The 20,117-nt window shown below is 33.7% G+C and overlaps 1 protein-coding gene across 1 annotated transcript in view; it reads left to right on the plus strand.

Moving 5' to 3' along the window:
* Positions 1-13,627, plus strand: part of LOC106135487 (RING-box protein 2) — a 31,039-nt gene extending 17,412 nt beyond the window's left edge. Inside the window, exon 2 of the mRNA XM_013335795.2 lies at positions 13,268-13,627. Coding sequence (XP_013191249.2) covers positions 13,268-13,449 — 182 coding nt within the window. The 3' untranslated portion in view covers positions 13,450-13,627. The remainder of the gene's footprint in view (positions 1-13,267) is intronic.
* The last annotated feature ends 6,490 nt before the right edge of the window (positions 13,628-20,117 follow it).

A 20,117-nucleotide genomic window follows, 5' to 3' on the forward strand; every position in this document is an offset into this window, starting at 1 on the left:
ACCAGTCGTTTTAAAGTTTATCGCTAGCGGACATTGTACGTATGTATGAGCGAAATTTAATAAAGACATAGAATGCTATCAGGTGTTACAATTATTCAAACAGTTTCCATATTAACAAAGCGGTGTACAGCCATGTGGTATCGTTTGTGGTCAACCTGAATACAGTCGTACAACCTTACAATGCAGATTTGCTATCGTGTACTCACATGTTTGTAGGCGCGTCGCAGACGTCATTACAAGCACTACGACTGAATTGATTAAATGAATTGCGGGATGCTTTATCATGACTAAATAATGCTACAATCGCATCCCGGCGCTTCTTACTAGATATGAATTGTCATGTCATCTAATATATTTCAATGGCATAATTTGAACAAAGAATAATGTTTTCGCTATATTGATAGTTTCTTGTAAAGTTTTACATTACGAAAAGTTATGCAAACGATACGTACCCATATGTTGGGCATAAAAGGCGCCGGGATATTTCCGTGGGCTCTCATAATTTTACTAATTTAATCATCTTATGTGCCTATTTATTCATCAGTTGTAAGAGATGAGAATACATGGTATTCTATAGATCTATTTTAAATTGCATTTCTTTACTAAATACAGTCAGATATGGTGCGAAACCTCAACGATTCCCGAATTCTTGGCATATGAAACTGAAATAATATTTTCAATGCAAAATCATTTATGATCTTATCTTTATATTAATACATTTTACATACTAAGGATATTCTTTATAATTTAAACAAATTGATGGCATAAAATAAATAATATAAAATGATGATTTATGTGCCATTAAACTACATACATATTACATTGTGGGTGAAAAATCTGCATTTTATTTTAATTTTATTAAAAATATCTTTTTGTTCCAACCATGTATAAAATTATTTCTAGGCTTAGCTTTTTTGTCGACAAATCATCATTCGTTTTTAAAACTAATCCTTTTTAGCCATCGATATGGATTTTTTTATGAATTTAAGGTTATTCCGCGCAGACATAGTTTCGCCCATACTGCACACAACACCCCCCTCGCACACAGCAAGAGGCATGCTCTAGAACTTTCAACGAACATCGTTGTTCAAATTTTAAGACCCACAGCCTTATGATGAATGTGTACGTGCACCATGTCACGTTGAAAGGTACGAGACGCGGATCACGCACACGCAGCGAGGCATCCCCGAAAGCTCCGGCGCGCGAAGTCGAATGTGTGCCGCATTCACCCCACGTGTGTGTGTGGTGTGATATGTATAAAAAGCTTTCTTAGGAAACTCCAGCAAGGCGTCACACAGACGCGTCACAAGTCACAATGAATCAGCCACAATATACTTACTCAAAATAAATCATGCCCGCCTTCTATTCGCCTTTTTGATGCGTTTTGCGTTCATCTTGCGTCATATGTATGGTCCATCGCTGAGTCGTTGATGTTTTTTGTATGCGCTGCCAACTTGTAAATCGATTTTTCTAGATTTCTTAAAGTCGAGAGAATTTATATTTGCTGGTCTAAAGAAATTATCTAATGATTTGATTCATGCCAGTTGCATAATGATTACTGTACGGGCTAATTGTAGCCATGCCAAAGACTGACTGACCTGTGATGCTTCGACAAACGGAACACGATAAGAAAATACTGTGTTGCCAAATATTTTGAGTAGGTTTATTTTATAAGTGTGACTATAACTAAATGTGCAGCTTTTTTATTCTTATCATCGTTATGCTTCTGGCTCCTCGGCAGAGCACGACATGTTTTTCCCGGTTATATACTCACCTCCCTAGACCTGGACCAAGGGTGCGCCTATAACCATGATCCTGGATTAGCGACTCTCAAATACTGACCTTCGAAACCTTTGCGGGGGAACCTTAGCGTTTTCCTTTACTGTAAGAGTATTGGTTTATAAACAAACAAATTTACCTAAATAGTCGATCTTGTGCCTCCGTACCTCTCTTTCGGGCAATTTAACGGTCTCTTCTGCCTATTTTTATATGGTATGGTATTCATGGCATCATATAACAGACTCATGTGAGTAAACTCACGCACACATGCATACACCATCACGTCACCGACCGACAAAATGCCAGTGCTGGAATATTCCTAGCCTGAACCGCCTGACACCAAACACAAAACAGACAACTGCAACCAATGAAGATTCCACAGAAGTCTCGAACGTTGGTGGAGACATTCGATTGTTTGGATATCGTCTCGATTACACTCATACCATCGTTTGCATTTGTGATTGCAAATATTACTTTACTCGCGTTGTCATTGTTATACTCACATCATTGATTGGGCCATACCTATCACACCTTTTATTACTTATTCATTATGATATTGATAAACTTCAATCATTATCAGATTATATATATGACTCTATCTGATTTGCTCTTGTGAAATTATTAGCGACGGAATTTTACCAGTCACGGAAATTCTACTGTGTTATGGCAGATTTTATTAGAGTTAGATTCCACATTTTTCAAACACACACACAAGGTGGTTTCGTAGATTTTTGTCCACACATTCGTAAAACTGATATTCCATTACTGACACCCCGTTGTGGTACTCGTACAATGATTACTAGAGTTGTTTTGGTATACAGTTGAACTTTAAAGATACGCTTTTCCTGGTACTAGTTCCGCATAATATATCAACGAGCGTTAAGAAATGTCACAATATTTATTTTGACTTACTCTGCAGGCTTCCAAAACTTAAACGCGTTGGCAAACTGTAACTAAAATTAAAGACTCTTTTCACACTAATAAAAAATTACGGTTTTTGAAGCCGTGATTAAAGTATTTACTATAATTTTATGCAGAGTGCCGACAATTATGTCACGCGTTTCATTGTCGGTGCGTCATTAAGTTGACGTTTCTTATCTTATCATTCATTATTTTAGATAACGTCTGATTAGGTATATGATTAAAATTTTCCAACTTCATTACACATGACTTGCTACGCTAGTCTGCTGCGGTTGCTTAATTTATGTAAATAAAATATTACGAAGGTAAATATAAATTTACAGTGTATCCTAAGTTTTTAATACCCGTCGATAAATAAAACAAAGCATATGTTTCCAAAAAAAGATATCCACAGCTTATAACATTTGTGAGGAAGTAGAAGAGAGAAGGCGTGTACATTTCCAAGATTTGAAAAGAACATTATCATGATCCGTCGTATTTGATTCGAATTTTCTATTTTTTTAATCACTCGTTTTATTTTTAAGGATCTTAATGGCACCTAACCCATTTTACAAATGACACCGACTATTCGCGTTTGGTGGAACAAAATTATGTCAACATTTTGTCCACGAATGTACCCAAATCAAAACAAAGATGGTTTGGCGATGACGACTGATGTTTTCAATGCACTTTCAAAAGTCTAACTTAACTTTAATATTTTCCATGCTTACAGTAATTCTTTCCTACTAATTTAACGAGTATTGCTATTGCTATGACTCCGGTCATTGGAAGTTACCCTTGACTCGAAGGAAACTTGGAGTGACTAACACAATCAGGCTCTATGGGATTTTTAGTGCGTTATTATTGATGATGACCTATTAATCTATAAACGTGAAACTAATCAACAATTAACGTACGTACCTATGCATATGATTCAATCTACAAGTATATGTTATATTTTCTATCCTCTTGCCATCGTTGACGTAGATGAATCAGTTACTCATAAAACCTATTGATTCCTCTTATCTGTTTACTATACATATAACTTACATTAATTTCGCCTGTTGTAGCTTAGCTTTTACACTTTATAAAGTTAAAAGAAAAATAAGCCTGTATGTATATGTAGTGGTGCATTACGCCAGCAAAATGTGCTGAATTACAAAACGCGATGTTACTGGATAATTAGCAAATAACATCTTTTAAATGTGGCGGAAGTTTAAAAAGGTACATCCAGTACCTTCAGAGATTTTCACTTTAATGTGATTCTGTTAGGATGAAATTTGATACGTTACGCCAGCAAAAAAGTTTCTCGGATCCGAAAAAAGTGACTATACTAATTGGTACTTGATGAAAGGTAAAATGAGTATGAATATTAATTAAATTAGTGCATCTTACGTAAGACTCCGGCGGAATTCATGAGTCTGCTGGGGTAAAGTTTCGCCAAATGGTGGGTCTCCCAATCGGTATCACATAGAGATTTAATTATTTTCATACAAACTATTGTTAATTTGTGCAGAAATTATGAATATACAGAATTTATAAAAATTTAGTTTTCAAGAACTAAAAATCAAAACGTGAATTACCAATTATACATATATAAGTTTTTTAAACTTTCGTCACATTTACAAGGTGTTATTTATTAATTATCCGAGTAATATTCGTTTTCATTTAGCATTTTTTGCTTGCGTACAAATAATATTATCGCTTTTGATCAAGGACACGGAAAGGTCACGGGTTGCTTCGCTTCAGGTTCAGTAAAATATAGAAAATCGATTGTTCGCGTCCTCGACTATGAATTAGTTGTAAGTATTCCAGGTCACTACACCATCTAGGACAATCGATTTTTCTGTGGTGATGTAGTGCGGTGCACTGAACTGCAATCAGCTGGTTTGAGTAAAGAAATATTTACTTGTTTTTCTTTCCATGCACATAGACAAAAAGTATATGCAGGCCTGTATAGATGGGCAATTTTTTTTCTGCCTTTGTTGATAAAATGTTTAACTGCTTCTCTTTCCATGCATGAAGTCATGACTAAAAGTTATATTAGTATTTTTCTGCTTTCAAGCAAAAAAGAAATGGAAAGATCAATATCTTATTTTGAATAGTAATAAAAATCAACTACTTATTTATAATAATTAATGTATACATATGTGAATTGACATAAAATTATAGGGCTCAACAATCCCAAATGGAAAACAAGATTGTGTGTCTTGCATAATGATAGTATGAATACCATTCATTTTAATGTGTGGAATAAAAATAAAATAAAAACTTAAAATATTCTTTAAGTTGATAATGTAAGCACTGTCAATTATATGGTGGCTTCCTTATAATAGTAAATAGGAGTTTTAAATATACAGTATAGCACAATGAACCTTACAAAAGGTACAAATACATTTAAATCGATGCATTTTAAACACCTCACCGTCCGACATTTTATAAATTCATCCTTAGTTAGGCTAATTAATCCGATTGACATTCATTCATTCCCATCGATTTATCAAGTTAAATTGTATTTTGGAACCAGTATTATTTCAGAGCATATCAATCGAAACGCGTTTAAACGTACCTAGGTAATATTGTATTCGAAAATCAAACTTATTTGTAATGCTACATACCATCAAGCGGAACATGCGCCAAATAATGTTTGGCTTAGAGACCACCCTAGAACATTTAATATGTTTATGAAGGGCTCATTATATATTTGTATAATTTGACCTAAAACACAAACTCAGTTATGCTGAAAAGGCTAGCTTATTAGTATTTTTCTTATGAAAAATAATAATTTCCTCTAATGGGAGCGGAAGCTGTCTACTGAGCACGGGACCAATAAGTTTTAAACGGGAGTTTATAAGTTTAATTTTATTGAAAAAAATAAAACTCATATTTTTGCTTTTTATTATATAAGTATGGACTTCGATCATAGTATAAATTGTTAACCTCGGATTATTGGACACATACTTCAAAAAACCGATGAATCGATGAATGACTGCCGCATTAACAGACATTTTTTAATTCTACTACTGTTAAAAAGAACGTGAAAATATTACTTTCGTGGTGAGAGGTGGCTTTAGCGTGCTTCGTTTGCTACTAAACTAAACAACAGAACAGCTAAACCAACCAAGCCCGAGTTGTGGGGCCTAGATGGTTGGTTAAAGTTATTAACCCACCACCGCACCAACCTAACACAATCACGATATTACTATAACTTTGGTTTAGAAAAATATATTTCTAAATATTTTTCGTCACACGTATAATTTTGTAAAAACATTTTCTCTATGTTACTTGGATAAAGTATAAAATTGTTTATACTTGATGGAAGCTATATTAAGCTACTGTATGTGTCTTAGAGTTGTTCTCGGAGCTTTCTATTTCTTGAAAAAATAACTAATTTCTTGATACTAGAAAATCTAACTTTGAACATACAATAGGACACGTTGAAAATGTGTATGTTATTCGTATGAAAAAAAGAGATGGATATATTTTATTCGCTTTCGAATCAAACGTGAGCCATAATTTTGATGGAAAAGTACTGAATGGAAGAAAAGTGCACAAACCAGTCCAGTGGTGTTGAACCGTTTATTTGAGTAAATATAGCTGGTATCACGTGAAATAGCTACGAACGACATGATTTGAGCACGTTCTGTTCACGCCCTTATTTGCATAATACGTAATACTTAGTTTTCCATTCTGATTAAACTACGATACTAAGTCGATGTATTATAAAATATCATACACAATGAATTAATTTGTATAAACGCAATGTTATGCAAAATTGCATATATTTTAAATACGTCTGCATGCACAGATTTGCATTTCTCTGTTTAACTTGCCTTCCTTTGGCATGGAATGCAAAGTGGAAAAGCTAAAAAATCAATCGATACCGAATGTATTTTTTTAATTTGATTCACAGTTTAACAGACATTCCCAGGTTAAAATTACAGACATTAACACTAACAAAAAAATATGTACATTAAAACAAAACCAAAGTTAACTAAATAGATACATTTGTTTTTGATATGTTGATATTGTTTTATTTGCGAACAGTACAATATCAACTCTGTTATATTAAATTTAATTTAAATTTAATTTAACAGTGTTGATCGTATAGCGCCATAGCTTTTCAGAATAGTTTTCGAAAAGGTTGTTTACCGCTACCACCCTGGAGCCTCAACCAACACAAGCGGTAAACGCTCACACTGATTCGTGATTTCGAAATACTATATATAATATTATAAATAGTAATGAGTATGGTGTTTATTGTATGTGTGAATAACCAAAGCGCCATTCACGCATTTAAGTAAATAAAAATAAGCAGCTGGCAACATGCTTGCGACCCTCATTGAAGCGGAGATAAGACACCATTGCCTTTGTAAAATTTCATTGCGTTAATCTTTATCGTTTATGGAATACCTATCCAAGAGTCTCAGATACACGAAAAGGTCATGCCAACCTTTTGTAGACACAGAGATTGCAAAGAAGATAACAGTAAAAAGAATGACATACAATATGAAAATGTTATAACTGTAATCGTTCGATATTTCTATATGGAAGCATTTATAAATACAACTTTTATTGGTTTTTATGAAATAGTCATTTTGCATGGAACGATAATTTAAAATATTGTTGTTTTTTAATTTTGCCTGTTTGTAGATGAAAATACCTCAAAAATTTATCGTTACGATGGTATAGATACAGGTGTATATCGTGTTGCTCATACACAATTATCATGCGATTCTTAAAATAATCTGGATATTTATTTTAAACAGAAATATGTGAACGGAAAATTATAAGCTCCATATTATCTCATATCTACTTATCAGAATTTATGGTAAACAAATTAAGTAGTATTAATGGTATAATCCCGGTCTTTTTTTTTCCAATACGGGGCTTCCAGGACTTGACTGACTTTGAATGCACAAAAAAGCGAAAATAACGAAAAACAAGTATTGCAACAGATACTTATATGTTCAACCAAAATAATATATATATTTATTTCTTATCTCTCTGTACAATACAAACAGAAACGGCTAGATCAATTTGGATATGACTTGCGCTATTCACTTATTTATAAGACTTAGGTACTTACCTGATAAAGATTAATATTACTTAAGATTTTTTTTTAAATCTGTAAACGGTATATGTTTGAGTTGAATGGCCTTAGACCCCATTTCATCTGCGACGAATCCATAAAAGAAATGAAAATATCCATAAAATTTTTAAAATTCGAATGTTTTGTTATTTTTCAGACCGTTTCTGTTTCACGGCAATTTTCATGATTACACGTTCTCCATTATTTAGGTGATATTATTATGCCAATTATTCTGCGTTATGTGAGCGCACGCAAATATTTAATACAGAATAGGTTATTTTTAAACAAGTATCACCTTGAATGGTATTTATCTTTGACTGTACTTATGTTCTAACTGAAACTACTGAAATAGATCGGGATCAATCACCGAGATTAGCACGCTCGTGATTCAAGCCAACGAATATTCCAGAGTTCGATGATTTATTGTTTATTGCAATAGAAAAATTAGGAAATACCACTACACTAAGTATTTAAGTCAAATGCATAAAGAGTCTCCTCTTACTTATCGTGAAGCTATATGAATCTTGTGTTATTTGTCTCTATATACATATTTCTTTATTTTGGGTTCAAGCCAGAAGTTAAATCATATACTTTAAACTAAACATGAGATTTGTTTCAGAATCAAATAGATTCTAAAATCGATCGATGAATTTTATTGTTCGTGTAAGGGCCGAACTCTACTTACATGCTGTATAGGTATTTAAAATGTTAAGATGGTATATGTAAAATAATAGTTTTCACGTATCTAAATCTCATTTTTTATTATCATCCTCACTGTTTCCAATAATGTTTCACTAGAAACCCACCTATTTCTGTAATTAAGTAGTCCGCAGCATAACACTCTATTGATTTATATTATAATGGAAATTATGATAAAAATATAATAAAAAGAAAACATTAATAGAATAATATATTCTCCAGAAGAAAAAAGTCATACTACATGTATACAAAATTATAAACAGGAGCATTTAATGCAGTAATTGTAGTATAAAGGTGCTACTTTTATTACTTACTGCTGAATTTCTTTGATTCTAGTAAAATAATAGTAAAAACTACATAGAATACGACCTCGGCTGTCCTGGTTTTATGAAAAATCTGATTATTTTCCATATCTTTTTATTCAGAAATTGATTAGTATAGCTTGATGGCTGCTGACTATATCTGCTAGTACTTGGATATCTTAATGTGCTGCTGACTGTATCTGCTACACTTAAGTCCTCATAAAATACAAATTTGCACTATTGTATAAACACTTCCTACAATACAAATTTGCGAATATGGCATCATCATTGTTAACACGCACTCTGTTCAATATTATGTGCAAATTAAACTCGTTTATCGTGAAATTCAATTACCATGTACCAAAAATATGTACCTACTTCATGTCATCTTAAACAAGGAATACCCAGAATAAAACATTAGTTATGTATACGTAAGCACCCATTATGTACCTGTTTTGTTTTTTAGTAATGTTGTATATCCGAAAAATAACGTAAATTGTAAAGAATTCTTTCTCCCCCGCAAGCATACGAGCTCCAACCGTGCTAAATAAAAATCTCCCGTTAATTTCTGTTCCTATGGCAATTTTGAGAAATTCTATCCATCCACACCTCTAGATTTAGGAAATCTACAAACCAAATTTAAAATGTCTTTATCTAATGGTTTGTTTTGTTAAAGATATTATAGATTGAACCAAAATATATCATTTACAATCAAGCTTTTATTGTACTGCATACACATACATACATATGGTCACGTCTATATCCCTTGCGGGGTAGACAGAGCCAACAGTCTTGAAAAGACTGAATGGCCACGTTCAGCTATTTGGCTTAATGATAGAATTGAGATTCAAATAGTAACAGGTTGCTACCCCATCGCCTAAAAAAGAATCCCAAGTTTGTAAGCCTATCCCTTAGTCGCCTTTAACGACATCCATGGGAAAGAGATGGAGTGGTCCTATTCTTTTTTTTTATTGGTGCCGGGAACCACACGGCACAATTAAATGTATAAAAGTGTGTAAAAAATTTATTGTACTGCAAGCTCTAATATCACACACTGTAGCCAAAATGTGTCTAAGAGTGTTCATTAGGTATACGTATATTTATTTCTTGGTTTTATTTGTGCCATAACATATCTTATAACCTACCTATCGTAGATTAAGACTCATTGAAGGAGATTTTACTCTTCTAACTCTAACGAAACTATATAAGATAGATACTTAATGTACAGCTTTCATATTCATCTATTCATACGTCATAATATTTTTTTGTATCATTATGCAAATATTGACGTAACCATAGATTTTCGCTTTATTTGTTAATACACACATCAATCTTGCACACACTCTTGTGAAGTGAAAATGAAGTTAAAGGATGTTATAACATCTTTTTTTATTTAGGTAATTATTTTTTACTAGCTGTTGCCCGCAACTCCGTATGCATGTTATTGGAGGTTGTAATATGAAGGTTAAGGTTATTAAATATACTTAAATTCACCAAAATAAATTTCAACGAAATTTGACATTACATAGGATATAATTTGGATTAACAAAAAATACTTTATATCTCGAAATTCTCACAGCTGAACGTGGCCTATCAGGCTCTTAAGACTGTTGGCTCTGTCTTATGGTATAAGAATATAGACGTGACTATATGTATGTATGTAATTCTTACAGCAGCGAAGCCCCAGAACACATACAATTGACAGCAAATATTTAATAATCCGTACTAATATTATATAAAGAAAAATATTCGTATTTTTCTTTGTAACGAATAAACTCAGACACTAATGGACTGATATATCATTAGGTAGAACAACTTTAACTTAGACGTAATTTCCATACATATTACAGAGTAGCTGGTCCCTTTAGCTTCTACATCACATGATCTTCCATTTTTTTTTCGCCAAAAGAAAATGCTGGTCAGATTGAACATCTTTTGTTAAGACATCTTTCCATAACTCGGATGATTTAGCTGGTCTATAATGGTTCTGTATCAGGTGTTCCAGATCTTCGATTGATCTAAACCAACAGAAAAGGATCATCAGGTTCTACAACGTTTTAACACGTCTTTTCCATAATTCTGATGACTTAGCTGATCTATATCTTTAGCTGAGTTGTGTTATAGTTAGACGTCAGCTGTTTCAGATTCCAAAATAAATTTAACCCTATATGTTGGCCAGGTATAAGAGCTATTACAAAAAAACATTCAAATTCGATCAGTAGTTCCGGGGATTAGCATGAACAAACATACAATCAGAGACTTTTTTTTCAAATTCGTGCTCGGTTACTATTTCTTAATCGTAATATTATTCTTTTGAAAATATATCCAATGTACAGACAAAATTCACTTACTGTTTTATTTTATGAATTGATTCTACATAAATAAACTAAGAATCATTTTTAAAACACTTACCTGCTGCGTGATCACCATCACAGCATGGTGACATTATAAAAAATGGCATAAAATTGCATTGAAGTCTTATCAATATTTAAATAATATTCTTAATGATTAATTAGCCGTCTTTCTGTCACTTTTTTCTTCATAAAATAATAATAGTACATACAATACATAATACAACAAACTTAACAAATCGGCTTGTACTCGTTGCTGCCAGTAATGTGAGGATGGCCTCAAGGATGTGAAAGATCCGGCTTACACATTAATCCGTTCAAGACTACATGCAAGTGAGAGCACCTAGTTGACACTTAGAAAGCGTTGTTTATGAAGCTGTTGAAAGTTAAATGTACCAAATTTGCGAACTTTGTTTGATGAGTTTCACACTCAGCCATTTTTTACGCTCATTACACGCATATTATTATGACAAATCTTATACATGTATGTCCTTATGTGTTATTATGAATAATTCGGTTTTAGAATTATACTGTAAATCATTATTAATTTTATCAGTTTATCTCTCAATTTAATATTTATCCATAAGCTTTGTAATGAAACATAAAGATCATATAATAACAACATACAGTTAAGGAAAGTTTCTCCGAAATTTAGCATAGTAAATGTAAAAAACTCGATTTACGAAACAAATATGTGTGGTATTTTAAATGAACAACCAGCAGAACATTACGTAGCGAGAGATTACTGACTTTCTTTGTTAAAAAGTGGAAAATCTACGAACTTACGTCCTTAGTCATTCAATATTATTTTCTACGTGGTTTGTTTATTTTTTATGATTGATTTCTCTCATTTGTCGGTGATAACGAGCTATCGCTTACCCTATGTTGACTGTAGGCGGCTATTTATAACTAAATTAATTCATAGATCAAAATGATTAACGACTATTTCAGTAGTGACGGTGTTCTAGTTTCGGGTAATGACTTAAACAATTTTACACCGCACCACAATTATATAGTTAACAGTTGTAAAATAAGAGCTGTTAAGCACTTTGTATTCCTAATAGAATCAGTATACGTGTGCACCTGTTGTTTTTCTTCTTAAATGAAAAATAATTAAAAAGTATATTTTTATTGTTATACAGATACAGATGTTGTATAGATATTGTGTACCTTATTTATTAATAAAAGTTTTTAAAACAGAGCCGTGCGTCAGTAGATGTGACGACAAGGATCACACCAGTACCAAATTTGGCCATATAAATACATTTTCGTGTAAAAGGATGGTTCAAAAGGTCAAGGTTTTGTTTGGTTTGTAGGATTTAAAAAAATACTTTTTGAATACGTGCGTGCGTGCATACCTACTTACTTTTATTAAGGTCTTATTCTGCTTGTAAAAATATACACACCTTAATATAGATCGCGGCGTGTTTTTCCCGGAACAAATAAAAAATTGAATTGTACCACTCCATCTCTTTCTCATGGATGTCGAAAAAGACGACTAAAGGATAGGCTTATAAGCTTCAGATAAATTTTTTTTGGCGATGGGCTAGCAACCTGTACTATTTGAATCTTAATTCTGTCATTATGCCAAACAGCTGAACATGGCCTAACAGTATTTTCAAGACTGTTTGTTGACTCTGTCTACCCCGCTAGGAATATAGACGTGAGTATATGTATGTATGTTATAAGTAAATTAATACACAAGCAAGACATTACTTCTAAAGCTCTACAAAATGACCAACCTTAACTTTTCTGACTTTGCTATTCATAATGTTATATTCGAAATGTAAGGTAGAAAGACTAGCCCCCGTAGCATGGCAAGCGCGATGCAGTTTTTATCGCGCGAAAAATGATCGCCGTTTCGCTTTTTATTATGACATAAAACGGGACAGCAATAGTTTTTCTTGTGATAATAACGGCGTCGCGCGTGCTACGGTTGCTGGGTCCCACTTATGATCACTAGTATCCAAGAGAGTTCAAATCAAGATAATAAGGTTTAGTCGCCTCTTATGACGCCTATAAAAAGAAATGGAGTAATGGTATTCTAAAGGACCGAGAAGTACACGGCGCTTAACAATACAAATAAGTCTTAATGACAACATTGAATTGATTATTTAAAAGGAAAATTTCTTTTCATTTCACAGACGCTTGCTTGCGATGCCAAGGTGAGAGCAAGAAGGATTCGTACGGCAAGCAAGACTGCGTGGTGGTGTGGGGTGAATGCAACCACAGCTTCCACTTCTGCTGCATGTCGCTGTGGGTCAAACAGAACAACCGCTGTCCTCTTTGCCAACAGGAGTGGTCCATACAGCGCATGGGTAAATAAACATGGTATGAACGGATCGGACGGGCGAACGGATTGTCTGGATCGAATATTTTCTCATTTTACTGTCAACTTTATGGAATAAGTGAGAAAGCACTATAAACCCAGAAGGAATTTTCGATGGGATTTCAGGAATGTTTAATTTTATTATTTTGGTTAGTGAATATATAAATGAATCTGCGATGTTTGTTTTATTTTGGTAATTTATAATGGCTACAGGAGCAAGAAATTGGTAACGTTTAAGTAAGAGACGTTTAAGTAAAAGGTTAAGTCTTTTTTCCCACGCCATTTTATACTTGTAAGTTGGAAGAACTCAATACATGTCTTAGTTACTGTTAAATGATTAAACATGTAATTCCTTACCTGTATGTTCTTGAGGACCTATCTGTTAAAGTGATTTTATCTTCAGAAGATCCTTCTACTTACGCAATAGCAGAAAGTGTGGCTTTTCTCAGGCCCAAAGCCTTATACCTACCACATCTAGTTCCGGCTTCTCTCAGCAAACGTTAAAAATGGTATGTAAAGAATGCTGTGAATAATCTATTCTTGGGTTCGAATATTATGGTAATTCTCTGATCGATCTTCAAATAACTAACAGAATCTGGTCTCGACAGACCGCAAACACATATCTTCTGTCATGTTAGCTGATCGCACACGTATCTAAATATAAACCAGTTTTGTATTACTTGTGAGTTACACGTGGCCTGTATAATGACAAAATCTAGGCGAGGTTTGTCACAGAACCACTAAATTATTTCTATAGTGCAGTCCTTAAGAGGTAATAAGTTTGTTCTGCAGGTATATGTTTATTGTTATAACATAACTTTCTATATAGAATATATTTTTTAACTAGAGCGAACAAAAGTTCGGCAAATATTTGAAGTCCCTGTTATTTGGGTGTTTTTCTCTGCTTTTATTAATTTTGTCGTCTGCTTTTAAGATGTTCCAATATCCCTGAAGGTAAACAATGTAAAAATATAATAAACACAGCTTAGATATATAATGCGAAAACAACAATTGGATAATCTACAGTCGGTCACAAGGGACAGAAGACAGAAACCCTCTTTTGAATATGAATGAGCTAACATTCGCGATCAATATGGTCCGCAGATGTACGAGTATGTAATAACTGCGCATCAATCATCGTGATCGATAAGACCAATGTCAAATCAATGGAAACAGTTGAAACATTGAATTACAGTGGACGACGCACAAGCGATAACAGTCCACCGTGACCTGAGGTGAACAAGCCTCCACATTAATCAAGCTACGTCGGCAACAATAGCATAAAGATCCCAGACGGACAAAGGTTATATTTTATTGCCTATCTGGTTCAAAACCTTTTCTGAGTTATACATATTCGTTTCATTGGTAACCGATGCCGTTACGTTGATACAAAACATCGCAAGAAAACCTGCACATTAAAGGTTAAGTTTCCCTGCAAAGGTCGCAGAGGCCTAATGGGAATTAATTAGAGTAGCAATCTGGCTTAGCCAAACTAAGTGGTGGGCTAGGCAGACTGTTTAGTCGATGCGCGATTTATACATAACACAACGAAACGTTGCCATCGTTCTCACAACGTTGCTCAAACTGTCTATTCTCAAAACCGTCTAGGTACTTGACAATCAACGTCCATAATAAATGGATTTATCACACCACAAAATCGTTTCACAGTTGTTACGAGGAGTAAAACTAACACGTTGAGAGAATATGGCGTTATTTGTTGATGTCATTGCGGCTACCGTTACGAATTGACAACGAAAATAAATTTGCCATGTGCTTTCCTTACCAGAATAGAACCATCCCATCCCTTTCCCATGGATGGCGCGTGGCCTTTCAGTCTTTTTTGGCTCTGTCTACCCCGTAAGGAATATAGTTCTACCCTGTCGATTGCAACCAATGTCAGTAAAACATTATTTCAATTTTTTATTCATAGCTCTTATAACTTTTTACAAGACAAGGACTAAAGCCAGGAGGATCATGAAATAAAAAGCTATTGAAGATGAAATATGATGAACATATTTCATCATCATGATGGCGTGCCTGCGACATCTGTCTTAATTATTTTTTTCATTATTTATATCTATTTTTCTCCTATGCATTGTATAGTAATATGTAAATGTTTTTACTTTTGTAGACATTTCAATTGATAGACCCAATAATGGAAAGTCACTCTTGATACGGATCGCTAACATTGCATACAAAGATTGAGTTGTAATTTTATGGAAATATCAAGGGCAATAAAAGTAATATGCGATTAAGTTCAAAGCTTATTCTAGGGAGTGTCTCAATTCCATCATTAACCCACACAGCTGAATGTGAGCTTTTCTTTTTTTTCCAGATGGTTGGCGTTGTATACCTCGTAAGGGATGGAGTGGAGAGGTTATTGAATATAATTCTAAGTGGGTAAATTAATAATGTCAATAAAATACCAAGTCTATGCTAATCACCAATTTAGCAGACTTCAAAATTTACACCTCTTAATTTTTTATATCATACATATGTACTTATAATCACGTCTATATCCCTAGCGGGGTAGACAGAGCCACCAGTCTAGGTGTCATTTTTTTATATCAAACTTAACCAAATTTAAACCATGTAATGAATGTCATCCATATCTATATCTATGGTGTTTGTGTGTGTGTGTGTGTGTGTGTACATAACCTACTTAAATTCTAAATGCGTGTCGTGACTGTCTTATCAGCTTTGTAAGTTATCGTTTAGTTTACCATGTTTTTGGTATATTCTTATTCATTAACATTAGACAGTAAAGTAACAGAAATTAACACGTATACATTCAATCACGTCTTTATCCCTTGATAGGTGGACAAATACAACAGTTTTAAAACTACTGAAAGGCCACTTTCAGCTGTAACAAAAATTAAGATTGCAAATAACTTAAACGAAATAAATTTAAGTAAAATTAAAAAAAAATATTATTCATGATAGTTACAGCTATTAGTGCGTTCAAATAGCCTTTAAGCTTTGTAAGTATAGATAAGTATTGATTGCCGATATGTTATCTACTTTCAAAATGAAATACGTGACTTTGTTATCTTCCATCACAGCAAAAAATTTATCTAAAAAATCTGAAATCTGGCTAATTGCAATTTACGAAGAACAAAATAAACAGCAATTTTGTAATTCTCGATATAACCGACTCTTCTCACCTTAAGATATTAAGTTAGAGCTATAGTCGGTTAATTAGAGCCATAGCAAAAGATGTACCTACTTATGCTAACATACAATGAGTTTTTTTTTTGGTACTAGCTGTTGCGGCGATGATTTGATATCCATTCCATCACACAAATGTTTCACTCCCCCATTGTTTCTGCTGCTGCGATTGCTAACAGCGCATTCTTTTTTGACACTAGTAAATCTGATCTTCAACACACGATCGAAGACCAACTTGAAATTTTGCATGCAGGTTTCATCTTATGTGGACGTTGGTTGCACTTAGGGAGATATTGATAAAATTCCAAGGGAATGCAAAATTGGAGAATTTTTCGTTTAACGCGGGTGAAGCCGTAGGCGTACATTACCCAATTATTTATGCCAGATCTATTCATACAATTAAAATAAAATTATCTATCAGTCGTAAAATAGAAGAATGAGTGGTAATCACAGAAATCGGGCAAATAACTACGTAACAGCAATTATAACCATTAAACAACAACGATATTCTTTAACACTTTTTGTCTGTGGGAAAATTTTACGGGAGCACGGGAGGGAGTTGTTTCCTTCTACTACACGTTCTTAGTGTTCCATAACACAAGTAAGAACTTTGGAATTAGTTCAATCTGTGTAATCGCTGACTCACTGAGCCAATAAAGATAAACAAATAAGATGCAGGAAGGTAGATTGTAACAAGTAGACATCCGCTAAGAAAGGAAAGGCGGAGCTGTTCGTGCTGCTTGCTCTCTTGCTTGCTTGCTTGTGTTTGATAAACATAACAAACAAAAATTCGCCATTGTTGTTTGTAAAGCGTCTAAAATGAATAAAACGAAATGGTCATAGTGATGTTATTAATAAATTAACCATGCCTTATTTCTCACTATTTTCAGTACGTATAACATACTGCAACCTTATCCTGACTTATTTATAGGAACGTAAATTGCCTAGTTAATCTAGAACTAAAATAGATTTAACGAGATAGTAGCCGGGTCCAGCCTGCAGCCAGAATGCTGACACAACTGGTACCTACGTCTCAGATAAGTCTGGAATCTAGATAATTATAGTTCAGTTTTATCTCAGTAAAGACGCGTGTGGTAAAGTTGCGGGCAACATTTTTTAATAATTTGTAGCGACTAGATTCTTATGTATCTACTCACATTTTTCCTTATTAAAAGCCCGCATCATGATTATACTTCCTTGTAAACTTGCAGTAACATTGAAGTGACCTCGATTATAAATCAAAAATATTACTGTTTGCTTATTTCACGCCAACTCAGTTAGTTTAAAAGCGACGTGGGTATGTACTCGTACGTACTGGGTAGTCATTGCAGTTGTCACCGGGTATCGTGTTCACTTTTACTATAGTAGCAAGCAATATATAAAATAAGGTTCCTGATAGGCTCTTTTTGCTCGTTCAGCACCTTGAATAACCGGTGTATGGCATTTCCAACAGAACAGCTAAACACGTTTCGTTTCGCCACACCCGGCCAGGCCTCCGCCGCCAGCCAATAGCAGGCCTCCAACGCAAACAGTAATAACAGCATTTGAGTACTTTCGATGCATCGACAGCCTTGCCTTGAGTTGAAGTAAACATTGCGTCAGCCTGAGATTAGGCATATCTACCTATATTCAGTAACAAAAATACTAAAAGGCATGTAAGAATTTAGTAACTAAATTTATTTTTGATTTATTTATGAATACCTTTAAAAAATTTCTTGAAGAGTATAGTGCTATTTTGTGATATAACTATATTTTATTAAAATTACTTAAGGTAGTTACGTTAATTTATCGACTTCTATTGTTGCAACGTGATATGGGTAGTTCACAGAATATAAAATCTTATCTGTAATTTATGGGACATTGCAGGAAAAACAAATTGGATAATTTATAGATAAATTATTTTTACAACTTCCTTTTTTATGAAATTTACAACTTACTCAATGCAAACAGGTCTGTACTCAGCAGCTCTGCATAAAAATACCTACTTATTATTAAAGATTCCTAAAAATAAATAAGTAGGTACTTAGCTTCTTCCCGCTCCTTCCTTTTCGTCCCGTTACAGTCGTTACCGTTAATGTCACCAATATTTATACGAGCTTTAAAGTTCCTCTACTTGCAAAATTTCGAAAAGATAAACTCGACTATATAAGGATAAGATTAAGGTTTAGTTCGGTTTTTGAACTAGGAATATACCTACATCCAAGCCCTTCATGATATTTTTTGCACAGTGTCATTTGACTCGTCAGTCGACGAAAAAAGAATAGACCACCTCCGCTTATTGCATTAAACTTGTGTATTAATCTTTTGTAATTTTTCCATTGATAAAATTGTTATCTATGTCATAAAGACGTACGTACATTATCATAATTTTACATGTGCATAAATTTCTAACAAGGACATAATATTAGTTGCATGTATGTGGATTTATTCTTGACACGTTTCATTATTGAAAACAGCTGACAAACAGAATGCAAAAACATGCAATATCTAATTCATCGGACCATAAATAACATGGGCAGACGTTGACGTCTGTTCGGTTATAGAGATATAGGTAGTTTAAGTACATAGTAAGCTTAGCGAAAATATTAATTTCTAAAATTAAAAATAATAATAATTTCATATTTCTAAAATTAAAAAAAAAATCCGTCGTCTCTTGGATCATCATGATGCATATCACGCCTAGTTCGATGGCGGATTGGCTGCAAATACATATTTGCATTTATTTATACCTGAAGGTCGAGTCTATCTTATGCAATTTTTTTTTTAAATCGGTTCACTATTTTTAGTTTAATCCCCCGGCCCGACCCCGGGCCCCGAAACACTTCTTCGGGCCGAACACGTAGTTTTATCTTTACTTACAAAGAAAATAAAATCTAGACAAACAATATAACAGTAACAGTACGCGTATAAAATACTTAAACTAAAAAAAAATATAATTTTGTGCATAATAAACGCTGTGTTTACAACAAAGTTAGAATATAATTTTAGTCCCTGCATAAGTCTTATTCTTCCTCCGGGCTTTAGTCTCGGTTGTATCCTTACAACTCTAGAAAGACGTCCGGGGTGTGCCTTTGACCATGGATCAAGACATTCTAAATAGGTATACTTATTGTGAATATACGTACTCATGTCTTTAACCCACAAGAGCAAATTGTCACAATATTCAAAGGTTTTAATAATAATTGAATTGAGATGCTAGCCTAATAGCCCCTTATCTTAATTACCTAAATATACCACTGAAAAACTAAAATAAATATTTATACTTTTATATAAATATTTATATGCCGTGTGGTTCCCAGCACCACCACAACTCCATCTCTTTCTCATGGATGTCGTAAAAGGTGACAAAGGGATAGGCTTATAAACTTGTGATTCTTTTTACTACTTGAATCTCAATTCTATTATAATGCCATAAAGCTGAACGTGGCCTTTCCGTCTTTTAACGACTGTTGGCTCGTGTCTATCCCGCAGGGTATATACTTACGTGATAATTTGTG

This window comes from Amyelois transitella, chromosome 3 (genome assembly GCF_032362555.1).
Source record: "Amyelois transitella isolate CPQ chromosome 3, ilAmyTran1.1, whole genome shotgun sequence".
NCBI classification, from domain to species: Eukaryota; Metazoa; Arthropoda; class Insecta; order Lepidoptera; family Pyralidae; genus Amyelois; species Amyelois transitella.